This window comes from Cottoperca gobio, chromosome 21 (assembly GCF_900634415.1).
Source record: "Cottoperca gobio chromosome 21, fCotGob3.1, whole genome shotgun sequence".
Classification (NCBI taxonomy): domain Eukaryota; kingdom Metazoa; phylum Chordata; class Actinopteri; order Perciformes; family Bovichtidae; genus Cottoperca; species Cottoperca gobio.
This window is the reverse complement of record NC_041375.1, coordinates 19800662-19815266: the sequence shown is the minus strand read 5'-3', so window position 1 is coordinate 19815266 and position 14605 is coordinate 19800662. Positions and strand designations below refer to the sequence as shown.

General features: G+C 43.1%; 1 protein-coding gene across 10 annotated transcripts in view; it reads left to right on the top strand.

The window, feature by feature from the left end:
* dachd (dachshund d) overlaps window positions 1–14605 on the top strand; it is a 93289-nt gene that overhangs the window by 69504 nt on the left and 9180 nt on the right. For 3 of the 10 annotated variants that reach the window (XM_029459083.1, XM_029459077.1, XM_029459074.1), the window contains exons 4-7: window positions 838–1010; window positions 1127–1304; window positions 1432–1563; window positions 14299–14444. In XM_029459083.1, coding sequence (XP_029314943.1) covers window positions 838–1010; window positions 1127–1304; window positions 1432–1563; window positions 14299–14444 — 629 coding nt within the window. The remainder of the gene's footprint in view (window positions 1–837; window positions 1011–1126; window positions 1305–1431; window positions 1564–14298; window positions 14445–14605) is intronic. The other 7 variants (XM_029459082.1, XM_029459081.1, XM_029459080.1 and 4 more) reach the window with 5 other exon arrangements.

The window sequence follows — 14605 nt, the reverse complement described above, 5'->3', positions numbered from 1 at the left end:
AGAGAGTAGCGCGGGAGAAGAGAAGTAGATTAGGGAGACTTAGGTATGAGAGAGCGAATAACAGAAAATAATAGAGAAAGGTCTATATCGGGCTAGATCTCCTTCTCTTTATCTCTCTCTCGATCTCATCTAGTTCATCTCTCTCTCTCTTTCTCTCTCTCTTCTCTCCCTTCCCTCTCTCTCTCTCTCTCTCTCTCTCTTCTATCTCTCCTCTCTCTCTCTCCATCTCTATCTCTCTCTGGTCTGGAATATAGGCTGCTTTAATTAGCCTAAAGTCATTGCCACACTGTGGTCTGACGGTACTTGTTTGTCATTAGCACATTTAACTAGTCATTTGGGTAATGGCTTTCAAGATTGCCTTTGTTTTCACAGAGACATTTTTTTATATGTAAATATTGAGACAATTTCCATAACGTGCCCTTTTTTTTTTTTTATTCATCATGGAATAATTGATGCATCTTTATTGCTGTGTAAACTTTGGTCTTTGAATGACTGTGTATATAGTTATCATCCCAGTCTTCTTTATTATTATTGCAGTAGTATCTATTATTAACATGTGTTGTAAAACATTTATGTGTATTATGTTAACATGGAAAGATACCCGAGACGCGATTAATTTGAATTATTCCGTTTTTTTTCCTAATGGATGGCGGCGTAAAAGCTTTAGTGTTATTGGACACCAATTGTAAAGGGTATCTCAGTGGTGGGAATTACATGATTGCTGAATTAACAGCAGCAGATTTTGAGTTTTCAGCCAAAGCCCCAAAAGGTCCCCCTGTGGATATCTCACTCATAATATGCATCGTTGAGTAACCAACGACCTCTTCATGTGTCCAGGCCTGGAACTCCCCTTCATGATGATGCCACACCCCCTGATCCCCGTCAGCCTGCCCCCAGCCTCTGTCACCATGGCGATGAGCCAGATGAACCACCTCAGCACCATCGCCAACATGGCCGCCGCAGCACAGGGCCAGGGCCTGCCCTCCAGAATGGTCACATCTGTAATAAAGGTAAATTTTAAAAAACAGAAAGCAGTAACGTGTTCATGCTAGACGGTTCATCGTGACTTACTGTGGCGTAATCTTTCAGTCTACATTGGATATTTATTTTTGGGTGTATGTTTCTGGCGCTGCTGGGGTTCCAGGAACGGGTGCCGGACAGTCCCTCCCCTGCTCCTTCCTTAGAAGACCACAGGAGGCCCGGCAGTCACCCTTCGTCTCACCGCAGCAGCAGCGTGTCCAGCTCCCCGGCCCACACGGAAAGCTCCTCAGACAGGATACGTACGTTTGTCACACAGCTAAATGGTGAAGAACAAACGCAAAGTTGCTGTGCAGATTGTTGTTGTGTGGTCTAACCTCAAAGACTGAGTCGAAGAAACGTCTTGCTAGTGATGTTCCTAACACCTCTGCTGTTCGTTCCTCCTCTCTCCAGCGATACACCACAATGGCCTGTCCATGAACCACGCCCTGTTAGGCCTGTCTCCCAACTTCCCGCCTGGGCCTAGAGAGGGAGACCTGGCCCACGACATGAGCCATGAAGCAAAGAGGATGCACACCGACAAAGGTGAGTCAGGTTTCATTTAAAAGAAAGTGTGGGGAAGTCTACATGCTGTGAAGGATCTCCTCTGTGACCTCTCCAAAGAAATGATTGTTTAAACTCACAATATACATTTTAAGTTAAGGACTTCTAATTGGCTTTTAGTTCCTTCTATTCAATGTTCACAATGTATGAAAATGACAGATGTTATGAGAAACAAGTGAGTGCTGCATGTGTGCTCTACTGGACTGGCACTACTCCATAGCCTATATGATAAGTTGTAATGAGAATGAAGTCTTAACAGTTTGAAGAAGAGCCGTGGAGACAAGGAGCCCACGTTTTTTTGGTTTATGTGTCAGCAAAGGGCAGAAGAGCTTTTTGAGACCCTTGTTGGTCAGGGTGCCTTCGAGCGTTATCAATACTTTCTTGTTGCATCCATTCATGTGGAAGAGAACAATCTAGAAGAAACTGTTGACACACCAGAAAACATTCTTCATGCCGAGTGCATCTTCTCACAAGAAAAACCACCACTTGACATTTCTAGAACTTGAAGATCGTTTAAGGCTGGGAATATTAAAAAAACAAAAACAATAAATGTTAAGCCTTTGGCAGGATTTAAAGTCACCCTCTTTATTCTTCTTGCTTCCAATGTATCCCAGTAGTGTCACTACAACAAAACTCCTGAACTAGCCAGTCAAACACTGAGTTTGATATTTATTTATTTTATTTTTTTACACACTACAAATCAAATATGCACTTAAGCGGTAACCCTGTACAAGTGTAAATATGTGTGGAAGTGTGTAAATGTTTGGACGACATATCGCTTTGTTGGTGGTTGTTGTTGGTGGTCCACAGAAAGTGTTACTGTGTTTCCCTGCTGCAGAGGATTTACATGTATAGCACATGTCAGCCTTTATATTACACGTGCTATAATGATGTTTAATGACTACCTCTTACTGTAAAAATATATAGATAAGGTGCTTTAAAAAAACTCATTTGAATCAGATTTCTTTGCTGTAATAGGACACTGTTCACTCTAAACAAGTGTTGGCAGTAATATAACAATATATAATATTATTCTTCCTTTTTTCTTTCTGCTCTGGGTTGCCTTAAATAATACTAATAATTATTTATAATTTAAAAATATGTTGCGTAGAATCCGATTTTGCATTATGGATTATTTTTAAATATGAAAACCAAGTTAAAACTGATATTTGTTACATTAATATAGGAAGAAATGAGTCCTTTGCATAGAGCAGTTGATTTGCTTCCTATAATCCTCATTAACTCTGAACTTAGAGGGAAACATATTCAAAACCTCCATCACATTGTCCAGAGTAAATGTTTTTTATTATTAATTGCTGGCATTATGTCATTACAATTTTGCCGTGCTTGTAAAAAAAAAAAGACAAAAGAAAAGACAAAAGATAGAAATCTACTAAGCGTGGCGGATTAAATACAAAATGAAGCAAATAATAGATTTCAGTATTCTCTGTTGGTTTTGAGCGGAGCAGGGGGCGGGTGGTGCTGTGCTGTACTGGGTGATACAGGGGTGGGGTGAGGGCTGATAATGATATTAAAACCACTATGGAAATCATTGGGCTGTATGTTCCCCGTTGGCTCGGCTGACGTGAACATCAGCGCTAGACCTTCACTCACAGGGTGTGAAGCAGTGAATAGTAATAATTAGCAGGATCATGAGCTGAATTTATGGGTCACAAACCGTCTAACTGTCTATGCATGTGTGTCAGTGTCAGTGTCAGTGTGTGTGTGTGTGTGTGTAAAGCATACAGAGCGGCACAAACTGGAAAAAAAGGGGGGGGGGGGGGGGGGGTGGGGGGCATTTAACTAAGTATCCACACACTAAATCAAGTGAATGTTTCCTCAGTTGCAGAAAATCTTACTTCTGAGCTGAAGTGCCTCCTCCAAACTCTGGTAATCAACACAAATGGACTGTAATTTCTTTGCAATATTAGAGGAGAAAGCAAATGACCCAGCAATCCTCACCAATTCCGGCGAGTTGACCCACACACATCTGCCCTGCAAACACGCGCCGCATTATCTTCGAGATTGTCAATTCCTAATATGTCACTGGACTTGATTAGGATTCTGAGCTCTCCAGTGTGTGTGCACCAGAGGTCTCGGGCTGTGGAAAACATTTTTATAAAATAACCCATTAATGCAGAGGAGTGCAACTAAATTAGTTACCAATTTGCTGAGCATGAATTAATGAAGAGAGCTTCTCCCGGCTCCCACAGTTGTAATTTTCATAATAACCCCAGACCTTTATTTGGCAGGTTGTTTAGTTTTTTCGTTTGAAGGTTTTCATTAGTCTAATGAGGACTGTGCAAGGGCGAGCAGTCAGCACAATTTACATGAGGAAGCTATCATAATAAATGAGGCAATTTGAATAACATGCACAGGTTTATGCAGCGAGATAAGAGAGATTGTAGCAGCCAGATTTCGAGGTAACCAATACATTAGAACCAACTAATAACCAAAGTAATTCCAATAAAAGCTTTAAGTGAAGGGAATAAAATTAATGATAGATATATTGAACTGTAATGATATGATACATGATGCATTAGATTAATAAAATGAATGTGTTCCATTGTTAAAGAGGGGTGAGGCCTCGCCATCCGAAGCTTTGTTTATGGCGAGCTTTTTAATTAGGCTTGTTCATCGCATCAGTTTGTTTAGATAAATGAGATAACATTCCAATGGTTTAATGATATCTCTCCACTTGTTTGATCTTTATGATCCTGGCAGAGCATTAAATTAATCTCGTGCAATACACTCTTAGAAGAGAGCGTTGTAGGCGCAGGGGAAGGATGCAGTGCCCCCGGTTCATATGGAAGCTATTTTAAATAGCCAGACACCTCAGAGACGGCTTCTATAATGTCACATCACTCATATCCTGTGAACATTTCTCATCTTTTTCATGTCATCTCTGCTGATGAAGGACAAAGGCTGTTTGTTGTTGTCTAAAAAAGACCATTTCCAAAGTTGTGTCACCCAGTGCACAGTAACCAGATGGTAGTTTGTTTTTTTTGGGGGGGGGGGGGGGGGGGGCATCGTTTGAACTTGATTATTTTTTTGTCCCAAATTTCTGGCCGAGAAAAAAATTAAAAAAGGGGGGGAGATTAGATGATGTGTGAGGAGAAAAGGAAAGTAGAAAGTGTTATCTCACATGTGACTAATTGAATTGCTTCAAACAGAAAGTCTGCGGCGATAGCTTCCGACAAGCCTCTGTCTCGTGAAACAGCAGGTAGCTGACAAACAAGGGGGAATTTGAAAGGTACGGAAGCCTTTGGCTGTAAACTTACTTTGGACATCAAACACTTGACATCATTTTATTCCCTCAGGGACAAGGTGTTTGAAACGCAAGCCATATGTATGTACGTTGAAGTATAAGAGTTTTTCTGTAAATACCATGCGGCAGTTTAAGCTTTTTGCCAACAATAAATTCCCCCACTTTACCTCAGCCCTCCCACTGCAGCTAAACATCTTTTACGCAGAGCCCAAACGCCTCACAGGAGGGTCGGAGGCAACTCCAGCGTGTAAGCCGATTCTGTAAACCATATTTTAAAAGCTGGTGATTCACTGGTAATATGATATCGGCACTTCGCTGATAAATAAATATATAACCTTGTTGACACAACAGGAGATGCACTCGTAATGTCCTCCCGAGCACAAATGGATGATTGCGGTGTTGTTATGTCACCCAGAGGTGCATCCTTTCACACCTGCTATCAACGGGAGCGATCTTTGATGCGTCGAGCGCCGCCGTGACCGCGATGGACAACGGCGATTTTGCCACGCCTATTCTTTGTCCGGATGCTGCCTGGATGTCAGGCGGCTGGGTGCACTGTGCGCTATCTGTGCTACAGTGTGGAAGATGAAGTGGAGCAGGTACCACTTGTCACAGTCTATTACATACAGCTGCTTTGGGCGAGGACCTGTGGACACTGATGAGCTCATGGAGAGAGGGGAATATCTTTTTTGAAAGAAAGTTATTTCTCCCCTTTGTAGTCTTTGTTCTCCTCCCTTTGCATAAGCATTCGCACTGATAACAAGGAAGTTAGGGGACTTTGGGTCAGGCCAAAGTTTCGGCATCAGTTGCGCGCTCTTTGCGGCGTAAATATTTCCCTGACATTGATGGTATCGCCGCACGGTATCATTAAAAGTTAGAGATGTTCAGGGTAAGCTCCTTCTCTTCATCTTTCTGACTTTAACGCGCGGTGTTTTGTTCAGTCCCTCCCGATGTCCTTGGCATTGCGAGCTTCAAACACATGCTGACTACCTGACTTTCCCTAAGTCAGGAGGCAAGATCATTAGCCATCACAACCCTGAAATGTGACTTGGCAGACAATAATGCTTTATGATCAAACAACTTGTCAGTGCGTCCTGTTGAAATGAAAGAGTGCAAAAAAATAATTCAATAGAGGATCAATCAAATTTCCCCCAGCCCATGTGAGAGAGACTGCTGATGGTGCAGAGAGGGGCTATTCCTCGAGGACATGGGAGTTCATTTGGATATTTGTTCTCCCCCTCATGAATGTTCCATTGCGTGACACCATCTCCTGCTAATCACATTTCAGTGAAAAGGGGGGATGCTTTTAGGGACGTTGAAAAGAGAGAGGTTCTTTTTAATCTTTGAAATGCCTCAAAAGTGACAGAATGCTTTCTCCTGCCAAGACGTGAGCCTCGGATGGGGAGATAAATATGCTGTGGTCAGCTAAGTGTATCTAGTGAGCAGAGAGGCAAATTTAATAATGCATTATCATTCACTGGCGAAGGTGAAATCTCCCTGTCCATCAGAAGGCTGAGGCCTGTTTCATGTTACCCTTCACTGGAAATGAACAAGTGCTTTACTCAGCCATACCAGAGATGCACAGTAGGCACCAGAGCTCTACTATATATGCTGCTCTGGACCGTCAGAGAAACAAGGTCCGTTATCGCGGCGATCATCTCTCGGTTGTCGAGCGGAGACGTTGACGATCACGGTCCGTATTCCTGATAAAACTGTTTTGAACAATAACCTTCTTTTTTCCTTTTTTCCTTTTTTCCTTTTTTTTTTTGTTCCTCCTCTCTGAGAACACAAGGTGCGTTTTACATATCTGAGCATCTGCTATTATGCAGGAACATATTTACCCGAATGCCCTTGGACAACAGCATTAAACAATTATGAAGATTATGTACAATGCAGGAAAAATTTGCGATTCAAAACAATTCGTATCTTAGCAGTGGCAACTGTTGCGGACAGATAAGGTTGACCCTGAATATGTATTTCTGTACTTTTGCAGACATTTCGCTGGGGTTGTTTGTATAATTTAATATTTACATGTAAACAGTAATTAAGCGATGCTACCGACATGCCAGGGCCAGGCTCTGCCAAGGTAAACACAAGCCCTACTAGTTTGCCACAGTCCATCATGTTTACAGACTTGCAGAGCCGAGTGCTGTTTGTGTGCTCTTCCTTGGCAAAGCCCATAAAACACAACCAATTGGATGCCGAGTGTTGAACACAGTCACTCTTATCGTTTGGCAGTCTGCTCGCCGACTTGAGGACATTGTGAGTCAAACCTTTAAATTTTCACTCTGCGATAATTACGCCGCTATACTTGAGCTTTTATATCCTTTCACTGAGAAAGTAAATCATTCCTAATAAAGAGAGGAAGAATAGGGGGCGGAGGGAAGAGCGCTTGAGGACTAATTCTCTTCACTCCCTCCCTCTCTGCTCTCCATTCTGCTTTTTTGAAAGCCTTTCTCTGAGTATTCCAGTCACCTTGACTTTGCAGCTGCAGCCTTATAGTCTGTTGCTTATCCTGCCTAACCCCAGCCTGTCAATTAGGTGTTTAAAAATTAATCTCTTTAACTGGAAATACCATGCAAGCTTTCTTCCGTCTGTAAATGAAGTGTTATTTATTCACACGGCGCAAAGCCAGTGTTATGAATAATGTTATCAAAACAGATTTCCGCACGTTTAACACGTCGCTCCTATTAAAACCCTCTTAAGTTTTTTTTTTTGTATAACTGTGAAACCCGGGATCGCTAATGGATTTGCATCCATTTTTTTTGTTCAGCTTCTACACGAGGCCGCCACAGAGCAAGTGCTCCTAAGCCGGGCCTTTTAAAGTTTACGTTTCCCATTTCCTCTTTTGTTCTTTCATCCTTATTTAAAAGCAGCTCAGTATATCCAGTCTGGATTAGCGCCAGACTTCATTGACGTTCATTCAGCAGCAAGAGAACGCCATCGCCTCTCTCCCTGTAGGATTGCAATGCCAGGCAATGACACCAATGTGTCTCCCTGTCCTGTCCCCCCCCCCCCCCCCCCCCCCCCCTCCTGTCCCCCCCCCCTCCCCTCCAAAACCAAACCCAGCAAAGCTCTGATCTAGCAGCAGGCTATCTGGCCAACCACACCAAGCTAATACTGGTTCCATTAAAACTTGGTGATTACGGGGGATTTCCTCCGTTTGTTTGTTTGAATGCTTAATTATCAATATGTAATTGGCATGTGTATTGTGATGTTGGGTGCACATTCGGTGGCATATTTTTTTTTACTGGAATGCACTTTGCTATCGGGTGGAAACAGGACTCCCCAGTCACTGTCTCAGTTAAGCCGCATGAGAAGTTGCTCTAATGAATTAATAAATGCCAAACAAAGGAGAACTAAACAAAGAGTGAGAAATAAATGGCTTGATGATTAGTGGGTCAGAGAGATTAGTGGGGTATACAGTACAAATGATCCCCCTCTGAAATAGGAATGATTCAGGCAAAATACCCAATCAATAGTTGAGGCCAATTTAATCTCTGGGATTCTTCTGTCAATAAACGGACCCAGTCAACGGAGGTCAATATCCAAAGACAATCTAAACACCTTCAAAGTGCCTCTCTATAATGTCCTTCTTTGAGTATTATCTACTTGACAGTTTGGGCTCATAGTCAATCGGTGAATTACAGAAATCTATTCAAGTCTGCCCGACTTGTCATTTTCTTTCTCTCCTCCATCCTAACCCTTCTGGTTTTGACTAAAAGCTAAGGTCACGGATTTAGCGCCGTGATCTGTAACCTTTTATCACCCCCCCCCCCCCCCCCCCCCCCTAGCCGTGATCGTCTCTACAAAATGCCATTTTTGTCTCCACTACTGTTCGCTTTAAGAGCTCATTTGATAGTGTGCGCTGGCAGAAACAAAAGTCCTGTATGCTTTTATGCAGTCATCACAGTCAGCCAAGCCTGTAATCCTCAGAGGTCCGATAATGACATAGCCCCTGCATTTATTACATGGAGGAGAGGAGAGAGGGAAAACGCTGACTTTGAACAAATGAACACTCTGACCTTTATGCAATAAATATGACATGGGCCGCATAAAAAGACAAGATATCTTCCTCCTGAATGGAAGTCAACACAGATTCTGCTCCCCTGCCTCTTGCTCTCTCTCCCTCTCTCCCTCTCTCCCTCTCTCTATTACTGTTTTTTCCTCTCCCTCTTTTTCCAGCTAATAGTTAAACAAATGATGAAATCGATCTTAATTGTTTGCACCTTAATATTGTAATCTACGCTCCGAACGCACAACTCATTGGTCGAGTCCTGCACAATGTGCATTGCAGAGTATTATGGACACTCATCTGTCAGCGTTCTAATCTCCACGCATGATTAGATTCTTTTAATTTAATCATTAGCGGTTGTTTTTCTCAGAACTGAAAGCAATAAAGAAATTCTTTATCCACGGCAGGAAAAGAGAATCCACCTTTTAACTGTGTCTTTTGTAATCTTCGCCGTGATCCCAATTGAGCATCGCGATTGTCTTCTTTTGTCACCTCCGACCGCCTCTCTGACAGTAAAGGATTTATGGTTATTTCCTCCATGCAGCCTGTCCATCTGTGGCTCTATCTTCATGTGGCCTTGAGAATACGATTCAATTTATTAAGGCAAAGCAATGGACTCATTACTTTAAAGAAGGTGGCAAGAGAGAGAGTGAGAGAGAGAGGGAGAAGTGACACACTGAATTGGTTATTAATGGAAAGGCACAGCCATAGGGCAGTTTGAAATTTAATGATATCCTACAAGAAAATATGAGGGTGTCACTCTCCAAAAAGTCATGCTAAATGTCAACATTTTAAGGTCCCGCCGCTAATTTTATGCCTGTGCACAGTAATGTTTTGGAGAGCATTTAGGAAACACGGCCCAGTGGCCAGCCTGATTATCCCGCTCACCTTCTCTCCTCTCTCCAAATGGGTTTGTGCAGCAAGCGATTTCATCTCTAAGTGAAGGGAACATTAGGGAGGGGAGAAAGAGAGAGCGATAGAGGAAAACACGCGGTTTGATTTTCATGCTGTGATAAGAGAGTGGGAGCCAAATGTTACCTGTTAATCTAGCCCAAACCGACCGGGGCTCTTGACTTTGTCCCCCAGCAGGGATGGGGCAAACACTCATTTTCCTCTCTCCGTGATGAAAAGGAAATTAGCTTAAATGTGATGAGGGCACATTAGCGTGTGTGCTGTGCATGTGTGTAATGAATGTGTGTGTGTGTGTGTGTGTTTGAGGTTTTTTGTTTGCATACATCTGCATGTGTCTTCTTCACCGTGTATACAGGACATTACACACACATATGCACAACACATGCAAGTGATAGTCATTCTAAAGGAATTTGCCTTGTATGCATTCATCACACACACACACACACACACACACACACACACACACACACACACACACACACACACACACACTCTCGCAGCAGTGTGTCCTGCAGGTTCTTCAATCCAACCCTCCACTAGTTGGATTATGTACTATTATGTAGATGTTTTCTGTCCAGATGCTGAGAATAAATTACTTTCAACCTTTGTCCAACACTTGGCAAACCTGCTTTTTTACAAGTGGGCAGAATTTAAAAACAAGTAACTACAAAATAACATCAACATGTAAGCCTACGACATACTATAAGAGCTCTTGCTTAAAAAATAAAATGATCATACGGTTGAAGCTGGATGCATTTTGCCTGAAAGAGCCTTCAAAGTGCAGACATCGTTTGGAAGATAAGCTAGGCTCATGTTTTTTTAAAGTGCTCAAATTGCATGCAACTACCCCCCGCACCCAGCTCTGCATCACTGCATTCGTACCAGAAGACAGATATTTCCCTTGACAAGATTTTTCCAAATCCAGCGCTTTAAGTGCAGGTGGAATAATGCTGTGTTAGCTGCTAATGGCTGTCCGAGAGGTCATAACTACTCCGTTTGAAGGAGGCTGGTTTCTCCGCAGCCCTGGCAGGTCAAATCAAATGTAATTGTGCAGTGAAAAGCAGTGCCTTGCTTTTGTGTTGCCTGTGCTGACAACCTCCAGGTTTAGCATTCAGTTCTCCTGCTGGGAGGAACACAGGTTTGCAAGGACAAAGGCTTCACCTGTCAATATATCACACTGACTGGCCAGCCAAATGTACCTCTGCTCTGCCTCTCTCTTTCCCCCCTCTCTCCTATCTCTCTTCCTCTCTGTCAGTCTTTCATTCTCTGCACACCCATTCTATTGCAGCCTCCTCTTCCTCAAGACTCTGCCTCACCTATCTACCCATCCATCCATCTTCTGTCTTCAACCATCTATCTCTCGTCCCTGGCATCCTTCTCGTCCTCTTTCACTCTCTTTGTGTGTCTTTCTGTATCTCCCTCTCCTCTCGCTCACACTGCCTTCGTGTGAGGACTCTGCCGAAATGTCCTGAGGGAGCCAGTTTCAAACACAGGAACCAGAAACATATGGCACATTTTCAACTCCCAAGGTCAATTACAGCTATTTATCCAGAGATTGCAGCTAAATTTCCCAAGGTTTCTTCTAGATTTACCACAGATTGCAATGTGTGTCTGTCACATTTTAAATCAGGCCAGTTTCCTCCACTTCTCTCCTTCCCCCCCCCACCGCGACTTTCCGTCAAATATTTCAAAGGCTTTCAAGTGGGTTTTAGACATGTTTTATCTCTGCTTATCATGTGCCCCATCTCTTTTTGCCTCAGCTTTGCTAGGTCCAAGTGCCGCTTGCAACACAAATCTAATAACATGTAAATTGGAGATAAGCCCAGATCCCTCCAAGTGATATTTTTTACATTCATAGTTTGTCAAGTCAATTCCTGGGCCCCTGTTTTAGCAGCACAACACATGAGGAGTGAGAAAATTAACTGGATAGGTGATTCATCATTGCTAGCACACTGTCAAGGACTCCCTCTGCAGCTATTGAGAGCAGGGTGGAGGAGGTGGACGGAGCGAGGAGGTGGGGGGGCGTTGTTTTAAATTATGGCATTTCATTCAGAATGCATTGTATTTACAGCGTCCCATTTTTATTTGTGGCTCCTATTATCCGCCGAAACAGTTGTGCATGAAATGTTATTTGTGACAGCGGTGACCTGCGAGTGTTTTTCCACACAGTATTTCATAGTCGGGAGAGGGGGGGGGGGGGGGGCTTAACTGTACCTTTACCGTACGGTAAGCACAAGAGGCTGTCACAGCTGCTGTTGGCAGCCTTGCTAGTGGAGAAATATCACCTGGAAACAGAGCACTCCATTCCACCAGCCCCCATCACTCCAACGCCTGTCGCTGTAATTAAGTTGAAGTCAATGATTCTAGTGCAATGGTGAGAAATAAACATGCAAACACATGCCAGCATTTGCAGTCAGGCACTGAGAAGAAGAAAAAAAAAGGGGGGGGGGGGGGCAATAACATTAGAAGCAAAGAAACCACAGATCTAGATCGTGTTCTGCTGGAATTTACATTTGAGTTTCATTAAAGGCAGTTTTGATTATATTGATTAAATTAGTCACTTATTAGCGTCCCATTTCCTTTTTTTTTTATTTATTTATTTTTTTTTCTAAATGCCTCCATTTATGCATAGCTCCTGGTGGAAATGTTATCTGACAAGGGGTGCTGTACTGTAGTTGGAGTCTGTCGAACAAAACACGCTGTTTGCTTTTCCCAGAGCATGACAGGTTGTTTCCCCCGCAACAAAGCCATCAAATATTCTGTGTGATCCAACATTGTGTTGGAGGGGAGGCCTGCTGAGTGGGAAGCCGGAGTTTGTTAAAGCAATGATTTATGATTAATGCCAACACTAAATAAGGGACAAAGTGCCTACAGTACAAATCAATTACAAAGCTACAACAGCAGACCTTTCCCCGAGGTCTACTAACGTCTCTAGTTGTTATGGTGATTTTATTGGAGGTGGGTGATGCATGCATATAATGCATGCAATACGTCTATATCAACCTGAGCTGGAGCCAACTGTAATGCTTTTGATCTTTGATTAGCTATTTTATTGAGATAAAATGGGACTTTCATGTTGTGCCACTGTATAAGGAGAGTGCATTTTATATTTCCACCCAGACGCCCACCGCAGACAGTACTGCACCAAACAAAACAAATTACCACAGGAGTGGCTTCTTAAAGGTAGGCAATTCATTATTTTTATGAAGTCAAATTATAAACAAATTTTAATCCATTAGGCAACCATCCATTCTAATTAATCAACAGGAGTGAACTCCATCTGAAAAAGGAGAAAGGTTGTTTACTCTCTCCACGGACCAGCGGTGCATATTTCACCATCTTCCCCTCTCAGAAACCCCCCCCCCAAAAAAAAAAAATCATCCTTCTTCAAATTACAAACCTAAACTGTGAATCCTAACACTCGACTTTTGGCGCAGAGATGTTTCCAGGGCATTTGCAGATGCTTGAAATAATCTCCAATGTTTTTGCTCAATCTGCTCTGAGGATGGGTGAAATAAATACTTTAAACTAATTAATGTAAGACCAGCTGTTCCCAGCACTTGGCTAGCGTTGGTGAATATTGATGGGAGGGAGAGGAAGGGCTGTTCAGCTCCACTCGCTGTTTGTACAAGATTCAGCCTGCCACATAAACACATATGAATACTGGATGAGAGCAGAGCGCTGCTGTGCACAACACAGCCAGGGTTCCACATTACAAATAAAACTTTTCCCCCCTTTTCATTAAATTAACAATTAAACAGCTGATGGTGCAGACTTCGTGTGGAGACCTTTTTAGACTGGATGTGCTTAATAAACTGGCTCTCTGCAAGATGGTACCACTTACAAATTGCCGGCTTGATAAAAGCTCACTGGACAAAAAAAACATGTGTCAGATCTGATGGGGCAACAAACGGCAGTGTCGGACATACTGTTTTAGTTTGACCAGGCTGTATCTGTGTCGGCCGGTTTGCCTCCTGCTCGTTCTCCCTCCCTCTCCTGCTCCTCTGTCCTCCTCTGAGGCCTAGTGGAGAGGCTGGACAACAGATGGCAGGGCCCTACCCCTCTGCCGGTGATGAATGGAGGATGATGTCATCTTAGGTTTTGACAGGCACCCGTGCGTGCATACACAAAGGAAGCCCGAGCCCCTGGGGTCGAACTACGGGCCTGCTTCTGATTTTGGAGTCCACATGACATATCTTAAATGGGGGAAGCTGGATTTATGTCCTCGTAGATATTGTTTAACCCCACACGCAGGCCTTGTGAAGAAGCAATACAAAGGAATCTCCAAGGGACCAGTCAGTGCACTATATTTCTGAGAGGAGGGGAGAGCTGAGGCTGGCCGCTGGAGATCAATATCGACCCAGTCATTGCTACTGGTCAATTCAAGTCAGGGTCAATGTGTGTCAGCATCGCCAATAACTACTCGCATATTCTACCACTTAGTTGGGGTTTTTTCAGGTTTCACAAATAGTACTCTATGAATGATTAATCAATGTCCAATGTTGTTATTTTTTGTTTGCAGAGGACAACTCCATGTGCACCCCAACAGCACGAGATACCTACGAGAGGTTGTCATTTGCCGGACAGGCTCTGCCTCCTGGCTTCCCATCACCATTTCTCTTCCCAGACGGCTTGTCGTCAATAGAGACTCTCCTCACCAACATACAGGTATTGTCAGAGTTAGCACATCTTCTGATGGTTTATACAGGATGTACATACAGATCTCCGCACTGGACCTTAAACCTCATTTAGTCACGACGTAAAAGAAATCACAAAAATTGATTTTCTTTCTTTCTTTCATGTTTAAAAATGTGTTTTATTCAGAATTA